The sequence below is a fragment of the Trichechus manatus genome, unplaced genomic scaffold, assembly GCF_000243295.1.
Source record: "Trichechus manatus latirostris isolate Lorelei unplaced genomic scaffold, TriManLat1.0 scaffold00167, whole genome shotgun sequence".
Lineage (NCBI taxonomy): Eukaryota > Metazoa > Chordata > Mammalia > Sirenia > Trichechidae > Trichechus > Trichechus manatus.
The window spans coordinates 3,298,773-3,314,386 of NW_004444103.1; the positions used below are offsets into that span (position 1 = coordinate 3,298,773).

Genomic DNA, 15,614 nt, shown 5'->3' on the forward strand with positions numbered 1-15,614 from the left:
CATTCTATATCCAGAGGGCACATCTCTGGATTACACCTGTGCCAGTGAAGTAAGAACTTTCTTGTCTTTAACGTCTCCTCCCTACTTCAAACCAATGCAGAAGAGGTGGAAGAAGGGTAGCAAAGCAAGATGAAGAAATAGGAAAGAAGCCCTCTGTATCCTCTCCCCTACTTCCAGCTTTTGAGTCTGAGGCAGGCCTGAGCTGACAGAAGGGAATGACTTATGTGATTATGACATAGGACTGGACAATTTTAGTAATGAAGTGATTCTCATCTTATACCTGAAAGTTATTGTAGTGCTTTGATTATCTGAAAGTGATTTCAAAGTTATGGGACCCACCCAAAATTTTATTCAAGAGGTAGGGAAGCAATAATCCACAGAGGGGTTTGAAAAGATAGTAGGAAAAAGAATAAAATTGTTTTCCTGCTATCACCTTATCAGTTAACAAACCAAATCAAACCTGTTGCCGTTGAGTCGATTTCAACTCATAGTGACGCTATACGACAGAGTAGAACTGCCCCATAGGGTTTCCAAGCAGCACCTGGTGGATTTGAATTGCTGACCTCCCGGTTAGCAGCCAAGCTCTTAACCACTGCACCCCGAGGGCTCCCTTATTAGTTCAGCCTATTTAATTACTGGTTACAAACAAGGCCATTTGCACCACCATGGCGGGGGGGGGGGACCCTGTTCAAACACAGGCCCTCCTGTTATGCATTGGATAAACCAATGGAGGAAGGTCATTCATTACACTTCGCACATTAAATTGATCTGATTTTAAAGCTGCCACAACTAAAGAAGCTTGTCTTGTTCTGTGCTGCAATTTGCGACAGGAAGTCTTGGGATCTATTGAAGAAGGCACGTGCTCTCCAGCTTCCCATCTTCCTGTTTGCGCTGACCAGTGATCCTAGTTATTTTATTTTTACGTTTCATAATTTATTTTATTTTTGTTGTTGATGTTGAGAATACACACAGCAGAACATACACCAATTCAACAATTTCTACATGTACAATTTAGTGACACAGATTACATTCTTTGAGTTGTGCAACCATTCTTACCTATTCTGAGTTGTTCCTCCCTCATTAACATAACCTCACTGACCTCTACGTTTCCAATCTAATCTGTTGAGTTACTGTTGTCAATCTGATCCCATATAGATAGATCTGAAAAGGGCATGATGTTCAAGGCAGACATTTTATCCTAGTTTTGACTGTCTAAATAGACACTGATTTTTTTTTTAACACTCATTTTGTATTGCCTATTGTTATGACTCCATAACATTTTCATTGGCTAATTTTTGGAAGTAGATCACTAGGCCTTTCTTCCTGGAATATTCCTTAGAAGTGATGATGGCAAAACTTAAGCTCGCTTACCTTGAACATGTCATCGCGAAAGACAAATTGCTAGAAAAGGACATTATATTTGGTAAAGTGAAGGGCCAGCAAAGGTGAGGGAGGCCTTTGTTGAGATGGATTGACAAAATACCTGAAACAATGGACTCAAAAATACTGTCTTAGTTATCTAGTGCTGCTATAACAGAAATACCACAAGTGATGGCTTCAACAAACAAGTTTATTCTCTCGCAGTCTAGTAAGCCAGAAGTCCGAATTCAGGGTGTCAGCTCCAGGGGAAGGCTTTCTGTCTGTGTCAGCTCTGGAGGAAGGTCTTTGTCATCAATCTTCCCCTGGTCTAGGAGCTTCTCAGTGCAGGGACCCCAGGTTCAAAGCACGCATTCTGCTCCTAGCACTACTTTCTTGGTGGTATGAGATGCCCCTGTCTCCCTGCTCACTATTCTCTTTTATATTTCAAAAGAGACTGACTCAAGATACAACCTAATCTTGTAGATTGAGTCCTGCCTCATTAATATAACTGCATCTAATCCTGCCTCATTAACATCATAGAGGTATGATTTACAACACACAGGAAAATCACATCAGGAGACAAAATGGTGGACAGTCACACCATCCTGGGAATCATGGCCTAGCCAAGTTGACACACATTTTTGAGGGACACAATCCAATCCATAACACATACCAACAATCGTGAAGATGGAGCAGGACGAGGCAACAGTTTCATTCTGTTATACATAAGGTTGCCATGGGTCCGAGCTGACTAGAAGGCAACTAACATCAATAATGCTGTTGTGATTACTACATACTTTGGCTGAGTGATGATGAACACATCATTTAATCTCTTCCTGACGTAGCTTTCTCATGCAAAATAAGACTGACAATGCAATTAAAGACACAAGGAGAAATTAAAAAAATTAAAAGCTACAAAAATCAGAGAGCCAGCATAAGTACCTCATGGAAATGACATCCACACGTCCCTTGCAGAAACTCTTTGTATCGCCCCATTGTTATAGTGAAGGTATCAACTACTTCATAGCCATATTTTTTTGCAGCATCCAGAATAATCACATTTTCTTTCCATAAGCTCTGTACTTCACTCTGTATTGTAAAGCAGAAGAATGAGGACTTTTATTAACAGAGGACTGTCTTATGACTTAGTAACTCAGGCAGACCGCAAATAAATATCATGTCCTTTAGAGAGATTGGTCATACTGTGAGATAAATAATTAATTTCATATGGATTTCTTAAAACAAAGGTGTGTTCTAATTTTTTTACTCAAAATATACATATAAACATTTATGTATATATGAAACAGAAACATACAAATATTTTTAGTGACATATAGTTTTGAGCTTTCCCTCCCATGAATAGTAGTGAGGTTTACTGTCCACAAAGACCCATTACAATACCTAACATTCTCAATTTAAAAACCAAGGTTTGAAACCCACAGATGCTATCTGTGTTGATTTGGATTCACGTCCATTAATATTTGAATAGCTAGCATGGTGCTTAAGCTCTGTGCTGAGGGACAGGAATATAAGGATGAGTAAATCATGGTCCCTGCTCTTAACACATTGCATTCAAATAGAAAAAATAGATATATAAACATTTAGTAAGTCTTTTATTGGAGGTAAATATACTAGGCTCTGGGCCAGCAGAGAAATGGTGTAGCTCTACCGGGGCAGGGGGACAGCTGGACAGTGAGTCTTCAAGAAGGATTGGAGAACAGAGTCTTGGGAGGTTTGCCAGGCAGTGGGGGTGGGGAAGGTGTGAAGGAGAGTGTGCTATGGAGAGTAACAGAGTTGAGTGAAGGTTCCAGCTGCTGCCCCTCTGGATCACATTCATTTCCTCTTTGTTCCCCCTTCCCGACCCCTACCACGTCCAAGGTAATGGACATCATCGTTTATCTCCCTGCTAGGCTGTAATCTCTGTGAGAGCAAGGGTGGGGGTCTGCATTGCTCACTCTGGTACTGAGTGCAATGAGCGAGGACACTGGGCACCATGACAGCAGCTTATGGCAGGAACAGCCAACCCCGTCTAGTGAGTCAAGAACGTCTTCCCAGAGGAAACAGCATTTGAACTGACACCTAACAAATGACGGTGTGAAGGGGTGGTGGGAGAGTGGGTTCCAAAAAGATAGAACAGTGATTTTAAAGACCTGGAGGTGACTGAGAGTAGCATCGCATGTTTGAGAAGCTGGAACATGCTCAGCTGTGTTGTATGTGTGTGTGCGTGTGTGCGTCCATGCACACGTGTGCATATGTGCTGGTGGCAAGGGATGAATCTACAGAGGAAGGCAGAGGCCAAGTCTTGAATGGCCAAGGAAGCATATGATGAGGAGTTCAGATTTATTTTCTACCTTCACTTGCTGTTATCCTTTTCTTTCATTTTCCCCCCTCCTCTTATTCCCTCCTTCTGTCTTCGTTCAGTTTGAAAAGACTGATGAGCACCACCAATACCTTAGTGGAAGGTACAGTGTTTGACCCAGTGTTTGGCACACATGTGATGAAAAAATGTTTGCTGTCTGCTGAAATGCATTGAGTCTGTGTTAGTAACCTAAATATAAGTGGGGGTCACAAGTACTCCAGTTACTGCAAGGAGCTGCATTCAAAGGAGCATGGTGGAGCTACCAAAGAGTCATTACAAAGCTGTTGGAATCTTCTCCTGCAGCTTTCAAATAACGTTGAAGGGGATTCCATTCAGAACTCATAGAAAAATTATCAAAACCTCCTCTTCTAATCCCCAATAGTCTCAAATCTTTTAGCTACCCCAGGTGTTAAATGCCTCAACTCATTTTAAATTACCTTACCCCCTCCTGACCCCAACAGGCTGAATTTTGAGGCCTTACTTTAGCCACAGTCTACCAGTTCTCCTGCTTTCACATTGCAGATCTGGGCTCCAGGCAGGAAGAGTTCCAGAAAGGAGAAGAAGACATGTAATCTGTGCTGGGGAAAGCTAGGAGCACCCAGCACTGACACAAGAATAAATCTCACCCTCACTGTGTATTAAAAGGGCAGCCCCCATCTCTCCAATTTCCAGTACCGCTGCCAGATTTGCAACTGCACATAAACCCAGGCTGCCCGTCACCCCTCCTTGCTCAGCCAGAGAAGCTGGTTCTCTTACCTATAGGTGTTGTCTTTCTCTTCTTTGCTAAGACTTCCACTCAGTGCTGAGACTAACTTACTGTCTCCTACAAGAACTGGTCAGAGGTCCTGAACATCCAACCAGAGAAAAAATTAATGATACGACTTCAAAGATGATAGTTTTAAAGCAACCAGTCAGATATCATCTTCAAAAAGATGAGTCTTTCCCAAAAGAATCATTGATATTGACAATTTTTTTTTTTGTGGTTTCTGCATGAACTTTAAGGAATTAAAGCTTTTCTATACAGACTTTAGTGAGCCCTTGTGGCACAGTGGTTAAGCGCTTGGCTGCTAACAAAAGGTTATTAGTTTGAACCTACCAGCTGCTCCGCAGGAGAAAGATGTGGCAATCTACTTCTTAAAACCAACACCTTGGAAACCCCATGGGGCAGTTCTACTTTGTCCTATAGGATCACTTTGAGTCAGAATTGATTTCATGGCAGCGGGTTTGGTTTTGCTTTGGTATATAGCCTTTAAAGGTACATAAAACATAGGTGGGGGTGGGGATACTCAAAGCATGATCGCTCTTGTATTCTCCTCAGGTCTTTATTTTTTTTTATAGTTTGACATCCCCTTTATTCTTTTATGAGCTCAATAGATAATTTACAACATATTTATTAGCTATGGTCTCCTTGTTCCAGGAATAATTATTGAGTTGAAATCATAATCCTTAAGCATATTATCTCATTTGATTTGTCTGAAGCTTGCTGAATATTATCAGAGTGCCTTTTGGGTCCTTTTTCAGACACCAGCAGAGGTCCTTACAGGAACCACATAGTGTAAACATCCCAGAAGAAATCGGTTTACCTGATTTAAAAAATGCACTCCGTCCACTGGTAGATGAAATCCAATTCCCAATGTTTTGATGATCACCAGGATATTGGGTAAATTTTCCCTGGATGAAATAATCAGAATTCTAAAGTTATGAACTTATATTACACTTCCAGATTTACACAAACAAATATGGTGGAATTATTTTAGAATATGATAGTTGGCATATAGGACTAAACTTCCATTTTATAGGCTTGATGCATGTTAGCTTTTTTTTTTCTGAATAGTGTTTTTATGTGTCAGTGGACATGTTTGATCTGTTGTAAATGTAAATTTGGATACTAATGAATGATATTGTGATCGGATATTAAAGTATTTTAAATATTTTCAACTAGGCTTTAAACGCTTAATTCAAATTACAAATTGGTCTTTCTATACAGTCTTGATAAAATTCAGTCACATCAATAGTACCTTTTTTTTTTTTTTTAACCTGGAAAACTAATGACAATTATTGTTACAGAAACTTACCTCTTCAAAACCTTGTGAATAATTTGCAGGTGATTGGAATTAAGCCACTGAACCCCACCAACAACTAATACTGTCTGGCCACTATTCTCCAGCGGACGTGATCTGAAATCCAGAAAGAAAAACAGCACGTTGTCTTAATACAGATGGTAAACATTTTAACAGCGTTGCCTCACATTTCATTGAACCATATCTGGCATCCTGATCACAGGACCTCTTTGTCATTTCCAGCTCATTTTCAGCCACATTACTTGGTATCTAAGCTTTTCAGCACATTTGATATACGGTGAGCAATTATGACCGCTAGTAAAACATCAGTACATTTTGGCATTGTGCCATTCATAATAGCTCCATTGTACCTTTGCAAGAGATGTTCAAGTGCTTTTTCAAACGTTGGTCTCAATAAAGAGCTTATCCAGAACTGGGGATAGTAGGAATAACTGATCAAAGTCTTCCCACCATTGACGTTGTGATAGAATTTAATGCCATGCACCTTCTGCCATTCCTGCAGAGTTTCATTCAGTCTTTCGATCAGATAGTACATTATCCCCCTGTTGGTTGAGTCTCCAATGAAAAGAATCTATAAATTAAAGAAAGAAAATTTTGTTTTCATTGCATAGTATAGGAGACTAAAGTAATTAATGTTTTTAATACTCATAAAACACTTGTCTAATTGTTTGAAGGACAGCCTGTCAAACTGTTAGAAATTACACTCATCACACTCTCCCCCACACCTGTTCATTCTCCTCGTTCCTAGCAACAACATTAGCTACTGGCCCTTAACTCAGATTTATAGCTTTTTTGAGCCATGTTATTTTTGATTTCTCACTATCATTCTCTTTACGTTCTCATCTAATCAGCCTACACATTTTATTGATTCATATAGATGTGAGGAAGGAGCTCTGGTGGTGCAGTGGTTAAGTGCTCAGCTGCTAACTAAAAGGCTGAGGGTTCAAACCTACCAGCCGCTCCTCGGGAGAAAGATGTGGCAGTCTGCTTCTGTAAAGATCACAGCCTTGGAAACCCTCTGGGGAAGTTCTACTCTGTCCTATAGGGTCACTATGAGTTGGAATCGACTCCGTGGCAGTGGTTGTTGGTATAGATGTAAAGTATTTTGATGCTGTAGGAATATTCGGAGATTTTCTAGTGCAATCTCTATATTATAGAGATGAGGAAACTGGGAATCTGCAGTGGTTAGGTAGCTCAACAGAAATAATATCACTACCTGAGAAAAGAGCCACAGGACTAGAACCTGATTTCCTGAACAGCAGTTCATGTCCCAGGGCATATCCCAGTGCCATTTTCCATCCAATGAAGTCTCTCATCACCTCCTTCCTATTCCCACCACCACACCTCTGCATCATGCTCTCATTGCCTGAAAGATGCACTATTATAATATTGTCCTAATGGGTCTTCCTTCCTGCATAATGTGTGCCCTCTAATTCATTCTACATACAGTATTTCTAGGATAAATTCCCAAATGCCCACCTCTGGTCATCTGATTTGCATGCTCAAAACCTTTATTGGCTCTCCATTTCCTAGAAAATAAGGTCTAAACTACGGAGGTTCAGCTAACATTTACTGAATTCTTATTGAGTTTCAGGCTTTGCTGGGTAAAGATTTCACCCAGGATACTCACTTTGAATCTTTACCATTGTGAGATTTAAATCATTATCTCTGTTTCACAGATGAGGAATTTGGGTTCAGGGAGACAGAGCTCATAAATGTAGTACATGGGGACACAGGACTCAAACCCAGGTCCTTTGACTCCAAGTGCAGGGTTAATGGCTAATGTAGCCATGCCACACTTTTTCACTCACCGTGATTTGTACTCCCTAACATCTGTTTTCCCTTGTGCTAATCTCTCTGCCTTGAAAGCTCCAATGCAGCATGACTTCCAGACTCAGCACAAATGCCACCTCTTCCAGCAGGTCTCGTCCAAGTCTCCTAGTTAGAATGGCCTTCTCTGTCCTCTGTGATTTCATTACATTTTTACTTCCACTATAGATTTCATCAAAGTATACATGAAATCATAGTTCTCTGTGTCTGTTTTTTTTCTCTCATATGCTATCAAGAGGTATTTGAAATCAAGGTCAATTTCTAATTCATTTTAGTTTTGCCCCATAATATCTTGCATGCACTTTATAAAATATTTATTGAATTGAACATCAAAGGGTCTTAGACTTAAAACCCATTGCTACTGAGTTGAACTCACAGAGACCCTATAGGACAGACTAGAACTGGCCCATAGGGTTTCCAAGGCTGTAATCTTTATAGAAGCAGATTGTCACATCTTTTTCCCGTGGAGCAGCTGGTGGATTTGAACTGCCAACCTTTTGGTTAGCAGCCAAGTGCTTAACCACTGTGCCACCAAGGTCCTTGACTTAGAACTTACATAAACTTTCTTTCTGTTTATGTAGAACAATGACTTAAGAGATTCAGGATTAAGTGTTGATTCAATATTATCAGAGTATAATGCTAATTATATCTTAGATTCCTGTAGCAACTTTACTCTAAAGATTGAATCCTATTTTCCTTAGCAGCATCTCGTTTCTGGTCCTGTGATGTGGTGAGGTGACCATGCTCCATCGAGGTGGGCTCTGGAGAGGAGCAGAAACATCTGTGCTTGGGATGCGTCATGTAAAGCTGGGTCTCAGCTTATCGGCTGGAGGCAAAGATGTATTTGGAAGAGTTTTGCATCTGTTCTATTCCTGAAACTCTGCACACGGTGTGAACCAAAGATATTTTCCCCATTCTTTTTCATACTATCATAGACCAACAGACTTAGAATACATTATGTTCCTAGGCTTTACTAAAGCTTGGAGATTATTAAAAAATAGAGCCTGTAATGGTTTAACTATCTTTATTTCCATTTCCAATTTCCAACACCATAGTCCCTGTATTAGCTGGGACAGGCTAAGTGCTATAACCTATAGAGTCAAAAATGTATAATGGCTCAAATACAATTAAAGTTTATTTCTCCCTCAGGAAACCAGTTCAAGGTGGTTTCAGGCAGGTGCATGTGTGGGGACAAAGGGTAGGGAAGTCAATCCAGGTTCCAGGCTGATGGCACTGTGCCTTCTTCCATTATGGTCTCCAAGGAGCTTCCGGCTTTCTATGGGCCAGACCTGGAAGTGGGCACACCCTTGCCACTCACCTTCCATTGGCTAGAACCCAGTCACATGGCCACACACCTAACTTCAAGGAAGACTGAGAATTATGTTAAGCTGTGTGCCAGGAGGAAGAGGGAATGAGTTTGAAGAACAGTTGGCCAGTCTCTACCACATTCTCCTACATGCTAAGTTTTCCTGGGGAAAAATTAACCCCTAAGTTCACATTTTTCTACCTGCAAGTTAGCAAGAGTTGGGAATATATGAAAGGCTAAGTTTGTAATCCACATGATAAATAAAAGGATTTCTATTCTTAGAGAAGTTGGTTCCCTGGGACAAATAATAGCAAGAAATATATTTTATTGGTGAAAATGCAACCAAGACTTTGGGGGAATTTTTGATGTAAATATACAATGAAATGATTTTCATTCCACTTTATTTATTATGAATAAAGGGAATGAACAATGATATAATACATAGACATGTATATATTTCACTCTATAACTTCTTTTCTCCAGAGACATCAAAAGAAACAAGGACCTATTTAGTAGAACAAGTTATAAAGCAATATAAAGAGAAGCCTTGAGGGCTATCTGAGTGAGTCAGCATGGAGGCAGTGAAGTATCTGGAGCTTGTTAGCTCTCTAATTCTTCTGATCTGGTAAAGCTGAGAAAGAACTGGGTATATGTAGAACATACAAAGGAAATACAACTTTTTGTCATTTCTTCCTTTCTCTTTCCTCCTGCTTAGGTTCTATCTTCAATATCCATAGAAGTATGAATAGTGCATGTAGATCCCAACACAAGACTCAGACCAGCTAACAGGAATCCACTAGAACTTTCCAATAGGGAAACTTACACAGCAGTTACTTGTCCATTAATCTAGGTAATGCTGGCCTGTTGGAGAGCTCTGACATTGGTAAAGAAATGAAAGTAAGACAAGGAGGAAATTCTTACTCATTAGATCTGGGTCAGGGCCAAGCATAGCCCGTATGATTAGAAAGCTCCACAGTGATTCTGATGAGCCCCGAGATTGAGAAACCCTGCTCTCACAAGATGAATACCGATTTCAAAATGAGGCAAGAGGTGGCTCAGCTCTAATATGAAGCTGAGACTGATCAGATGGCTAAAAATACTTAAGGCATGATGAAAATCTTGCTACAATTTATCACTCAACAAAGCATTTTCTAGGTGAAATGTTATATGGTTATATGACATGTTTTCCAATGATGTATTTTAATGAAATTAGCTATAGATGAAAAACCAAATTGCTCTTTTGGGTCAAAAACAAATGCAAGATTGATATTTAGGGAAATCGCTCTCAAACACATGAAATATGGTAAAAAAGGAAAGCAAGTAACTAAACAAAATCATCTAGACATACATCTTCTAGTTGCTAGGAATAAAATTATTTGTCTTTATTGCCATTCCACCTGGATCATAACTGTATTTATTTAATGGTGAAAGAGGGCATCCTGGGTAAGTCCTCCTTTCTTGGTGAGAGTGGGGTGTACTCCTTTCCTTTTACCCACCCCCACAGAGTGAAACTGACAGGCAACAATGAATTGTGTAATCATAATGGAATTCACATATTAGTCAGAACATATTATTATAAATTAGCCACACTTCAAAATTTAAACACATTGCAGTCTAAGACACTACTTACTTGAAAACATTACTTAAAAATTTAAGTTACATTTCCTGTTTTAACAGCTGACTTTCAAGTACTTTCAGAAAATGTTGCCTTTTTATATTTCCTGTTCTTAACTGTACTCTTCTCTCAGATATTTTATTACTGGATTAAATTCTGAGCTATGTTTTCAACTGGCAAACAAAACAAGTACTTGTTTAACTTGGTTGGATCAGGCTCCAAAGCATTTTCAGTTGCAGATTTGATTATCATATTTGTGAACTACGTCCTATGTATTTCATTGTGATTATATGTTATATGCTATATTTTGAAAAATGCTTACAAATGTTCCATTCAGTTTATTAAGTAGGAGGTGGGTATCTGTCTAAAGAAATGTATAGGAGTATAACTGAAAACAGTTTATTTTTTTCAGTTGAATCTTGCTTTGATAGAACACAATTATATATACCCAATCACTAAAACATCTACGTAAAGTAACTCATATTTGGATAAGTTTAGATTTCAAAAGGGATCTCACATTTCCCTACCCTCCATACACAAACAAGTTTGGCATGTAAATGGACATTACAAATGCTCAGAGTCCCATCCTTCTTCTAAAGATCAGTCTCCTGTTTATGTTGCTGAAGTGAAGATACATAACTAACGTTATGTGACATTATGTGAAGTTATGTTAAGTCCCTGAGTGGTGTAAACGGCTAACACACTCAGCTGGTAGCCTAAAGGTTGAAAGTTTGAGGTTTAAATTCACCTGAAGGCTAAAAGTGAGGCATTCAAAACCTTATGGCACACAGTTCTACTCTGACACGCATGAGGTCCCCATGAGTCAGACAGACTTTTCTTTTTAATAGACGGTATGGTCCTGCTCACACGCCATCAAGTGCAATGAAGTTTCTCGTAAAAGTTACAGGAAATTTGAATGCCTTTTCAAATCTCAACTGATTTATGTCTTGTCCTTCCGTGGGCTGTATTTTCAAGTATAGTCTTGCATTCGTCAATGTAAACCAGTAGTGAAAAGATGAGGAAGGTCAGAATAACAGCATAAGGAAATTTAAGAGATAAACGACTACATGAAGATTTTAAAGAAAGGAAAATGCTGCTTGAAGGCCTAACTTTCCAATAACTCTCATAGGCCCGGCCAAATTCTGTTGCCTTTTCATTGGATTCTCCAGAAAGGTAACACAAGCTATCAGCCCCCCCAAAACCGAGACTTGTCTTGATTAGGATTTAAAATTAAAGTTTTGTCTTTTGTAGCACAACATATTTGCACTACTTATTGCTAGTCACACTGAAGATTTTGGGTTCTCACTGTTAAAAATCTGAGTTTTTCTCATTCCTGAAGCCAACTCTTCAGACAAAGATTAGACTGGACTATAAAACATAAAATAATACTTGTGAAGAGTGTGCTTCTTAGCTCAAGTAGCTACATGAGACTAAATGGGCAGCTCTTGTCCAGGGGCGAGATGAGAAGACAGACAGGGTCAGGAGCAGGTTGAATGGACACGGGAAATCCGGGTATACATTTTTGTATGAGAAACTAACTTGAGCCTAAAGCACAAAAAAAAAAAAAATCTGAGTTTTTCATGTTAATTAAGAGTCTTCCAATTAGTAAGGCTACTTACTATACCATTGGAAACTACATGTATAGGTATGTGCCCACTTATACCACTCAAGGTGCGTAAACTGGAACACACTGAAAAGTGAGAAACTAAGCATCATCCCTGACACACTTTTCACATGCTTGCTTCCCTCCCTCTCTCCCATCACCACATCATCTTCTGCTCCCTCCAAAAACAAGTTGCTATCGAGCTGACTCAGACTCATCGTGAACCCCTGCATGTCAGAGTAGAACTCTGTTGCACAGGGTTCTAAATGGCTGATTTTTCAACAGTAGATTGCTACACCTTTCTTACGAGGTACCTCTGAGTGAACTCGAACCTCCAAACTTTTGATTAGCAGCTGAGCATGTTACCCATTTGCATCGCTCACAGACTCCGTGTTCTCTCAAGTGAGAGGAAAATCAAAGACAGCACTAGTCTTGATTGACAGGACTCTTACAGTAGATTCTTTTGGGAAATAAAAATGTAAACACTCTTAACTGTTACTACCAGAAACTTTCTGAGTATCTAAGCATGTTTGTAAGGAGCCCTGCTGGTGCAATGGTAAAGCGCCTAGGAGCCCCATGGAGCTGTTCTACTCTGTCACATGGGATTGCTAGGAGTCGAAATCGACTTCGTGGCACCTGATGACTGATATGTTTGTATGTAGGCATCAGTTATTACATTGATGGGATTGTTCTATACTTATGCAATCACTTTCTTGGCCCTCTCAATGTTGCATGTTGGAATTTTCCCATTAAACAGCCTTGCCTCTTTAGCATCCGTTTCTTCTTCCCGCAGGCAATCTCCACATAGCTATAGAATGAACTTACTTCTCTGATTCTGGTTGTGCCACTCTTCTGCTAAAAATGCTTCCCTGTTGCTTATAGAATAAATAAGCATTCTGGTTAACAAATGAGACTCTGTTAGACCACTGCCAGTGTGCTGGCAAATTTGAGTTTCTGGGCACACAGGCCTGAAGGATGCCTCTGGATTGGGGGTGGGAGGGTGGACAACTAAGACAAGCCTTCTCAGTTAAACTGGGAGTCACCAATCTGAACATAGACCCTTATTTTCAGACTTAGCAAGATCATATCTCAATTGCTAATGGGTAGGCAAAAGGATCTTTCCTTTTCTTACCCATTATTTGCAGAGTTGTTAATAATTAGCCTTGAAATTAGCAAAAAAGAGCAAAAGCCATTAGCTTTTTACAAAGTTGGATAGCTAAAATATAGGGTTAGATCATATATGCTTCTTACTGTTTTACATATGAGGAAAACAAGCCTGAGAAACAATATGTGTCCTACCCCAAACCACAGAGTTTAGTGTTGAACTTAAATGAACACCTATCGCTGTTCAGATTAACAGACTATGACACCATCTTAGAATTTTCCTGACCACTCCAAATTCTGAGGTCAGAATGGTATTCTGAAAGAGTTTAGAAAACGCTGGACTGTTATGGCAACAACTAATGGCAACAACTATTTTCATTGCTTCCAGTCCTGTGTTTCTAGGATATCAAGGTTGGATTGTCCAAGTTGGTGGTCAAAAATGCCTGAACGGTTGCCGCTCACATGTGTGATTTTGAGCGAATTACTCAATCTCTCTGATCTTTAATTTTCTTTAAGTATGAAATGGATATAATAATATCTACCTTACAGAGTCGTGATTAGGAATATACAAGATTTTTATTTATTTATTTACACAACACATATTAAGTGACTATGAAATATTACAAACTGTGTGAAACAGTGAGATCATACAGTGAATCAGACACATTCCCTGCCCTCATGAAGCTTATAGTCTAATGTAACCTCAGGTGTAAGAAACTTAGCAGCACAGTTCCTTCCACAGAATCAATGCTAAATGACTAATACTGACAGCAACATATGTTTCTAAATGTTAGTTTTCTTCTCTTCTCTTGTTTAAAGTAAATAATACTGCTGCTTTATCTTTTAGAGATACAACTATCTTTTCAGTCCTGAAAACTGAGGTGTTTATATTGAAATCACCATGGAGATGTCCATCCTCCCACATTGTCCCTCAACACCTGTCATTCTTCGTAAACTGTTTGCTACTAGCAAAAACATCACGCATTCAGTCCAAGGCTGTTTTCTTTTTGCATTCCTGGAGTTTTTTTTTTTTTTTTTGCAACCAATTTTGAAATCAGTCTTGTCTATATCTGAGAGCTTACAAGTAGTTTATAAGGAAATGTGCATCTCATATAAGAAGAAAATCTGGATAAGGATTACTTACTTCATATTAACCAAGCATCTCAGTCTACTGCCCATTGCGTACATCCAAGAGCTCTGCCGGACTCTACCTAGTCAGAGCAAGCCTAGCAAGAAGACACTGCATGTCCAAGAAATCGGCTTAGAAGCCTCACTAAGGGGAAAGCCAGTCTAGTGAGGTCCATGCGAGACCTGCCCGGGATGTGAAAGAAGATCAGGAAGGTTAGTGTGAAAACAATGCCATGCACGTGGTCAGCTCTAGAAGTGAGTCTCGCATGCAGGGACATTTGGATTCGTGTGCTGAGCTCCAGATGTCTGTTTTACCAGCAGGGCCTGCTGAAGCTGCAGTGGATGGGCCCACCTGCCCTGAACTGCCAGCTGTCAATCAGCGTGACAAGCTCCCACATATGTGTGCTGAGAAAACAGCATGAAACTGGGTCAGCACAGACCACGACTTTAATATCCTCCATCTGGCAAAGAGACTTAATTTGAAAATCACTGAATATTTTAAGCAAGAATTGTTAGGCCCTTCTATGGTAACATCTATATGTGATTCAAAAAGCCAAATTACATTCATTTAGTTGTCCTCTATGGAGTCAGAGAGCAGAAGTTGGCCTAGTAGATTAACAGTATGGTTTTTGGTGCTGCAGGTGGCATACATTACAGGCTCCCCCAACTTGTGCCAGAACCTACCTTCCTTCCTCCCAGGCACTGCTGAAGTTGAGGCTTTGTCAGGATACCATATTGGCAGTTGTGGGGTTGCCAAGTTATTTCTCTCCAGTCACAGGTCCTGTTATCTGAACAACTAAGGCAAGGCACAATCCACTGCCCTGGAACAGATGGCAAAACGTTCATAAGGTTCAGTTTCTACTGGTGAAATAATCCTTTGCAAGTCAATTTAGAATTCAGTTATAGCCCACCATTATGGAAATTACAGCTAGGAGACCATTCTTATCTATAAGTCCAGTGGTGCAATGAACGGCTTCCTGCCAACCAAGTAGAATAGCAACATGTACTTATGTTCTAAAATAACACAGTTCACGCTGAAATCAAGTGAATTCTATTCCTTGAAGCCATATACTTATAAAAATATCCTTGAAACCATATAACAACCAAAAACCAAACCCATTGCTGTCAAGTCGATTCCAACTCATAGTGACCATACACTTACAAATAAATTAAGTGACCAGGTACTGGCCATTTATTACTTATTTGCAAACAGCACATTAGGCACTTCA

The 15,614-nt window shown here is 39.7% G+C and overlaps 1 protein-coding gene across 2 annotated transcripts in view; it reads right to left on the minus strand.

Moving 5' to 3' along the window:
• LOC111822376 (cadherin-like and PC-esterase domain-containing protein 1) overlaps positions 1-15,369 on the minus strand; it is a 32,638-nt gene extending 17,269 nt beyond the window's left edge. The window contains exons 1-5 of one of the 2 annotated variants that reach the window (XM_023740913.1): positions 15,070-15,369; positions 6,150-6,370; positions 5,794-5,895; positions 5,302-5,389; positions 2,302-2,448 (exon numbers count right to left, since the gene is read on the minus strand). In XM_023740913.1, the coding sequence (XP_023596681.1) occupies positions 2,302-2,448; positions 5,302-5,389; positions 5,794-5,895; positions 6,150-6,370; positions 15,070-15,231 (720 nt within the window). In that variant the 5' untranslated portion in view covers positions 15,232-15,369. Of the gene's footprint in view, positions 1-2,301; positions 2,449-5,301; positions 5,390-5,793; positions 5,896-6,149; positions 6,371-14,401; positions 14,850-15,069 lie in introns of those variants that run through there. The other variant, XM_023740914.1, reaches the window with a different exon arrangement.
• Between the last annotated feature and the right edge of the window lie 245 nt (positions 15,370-15,614).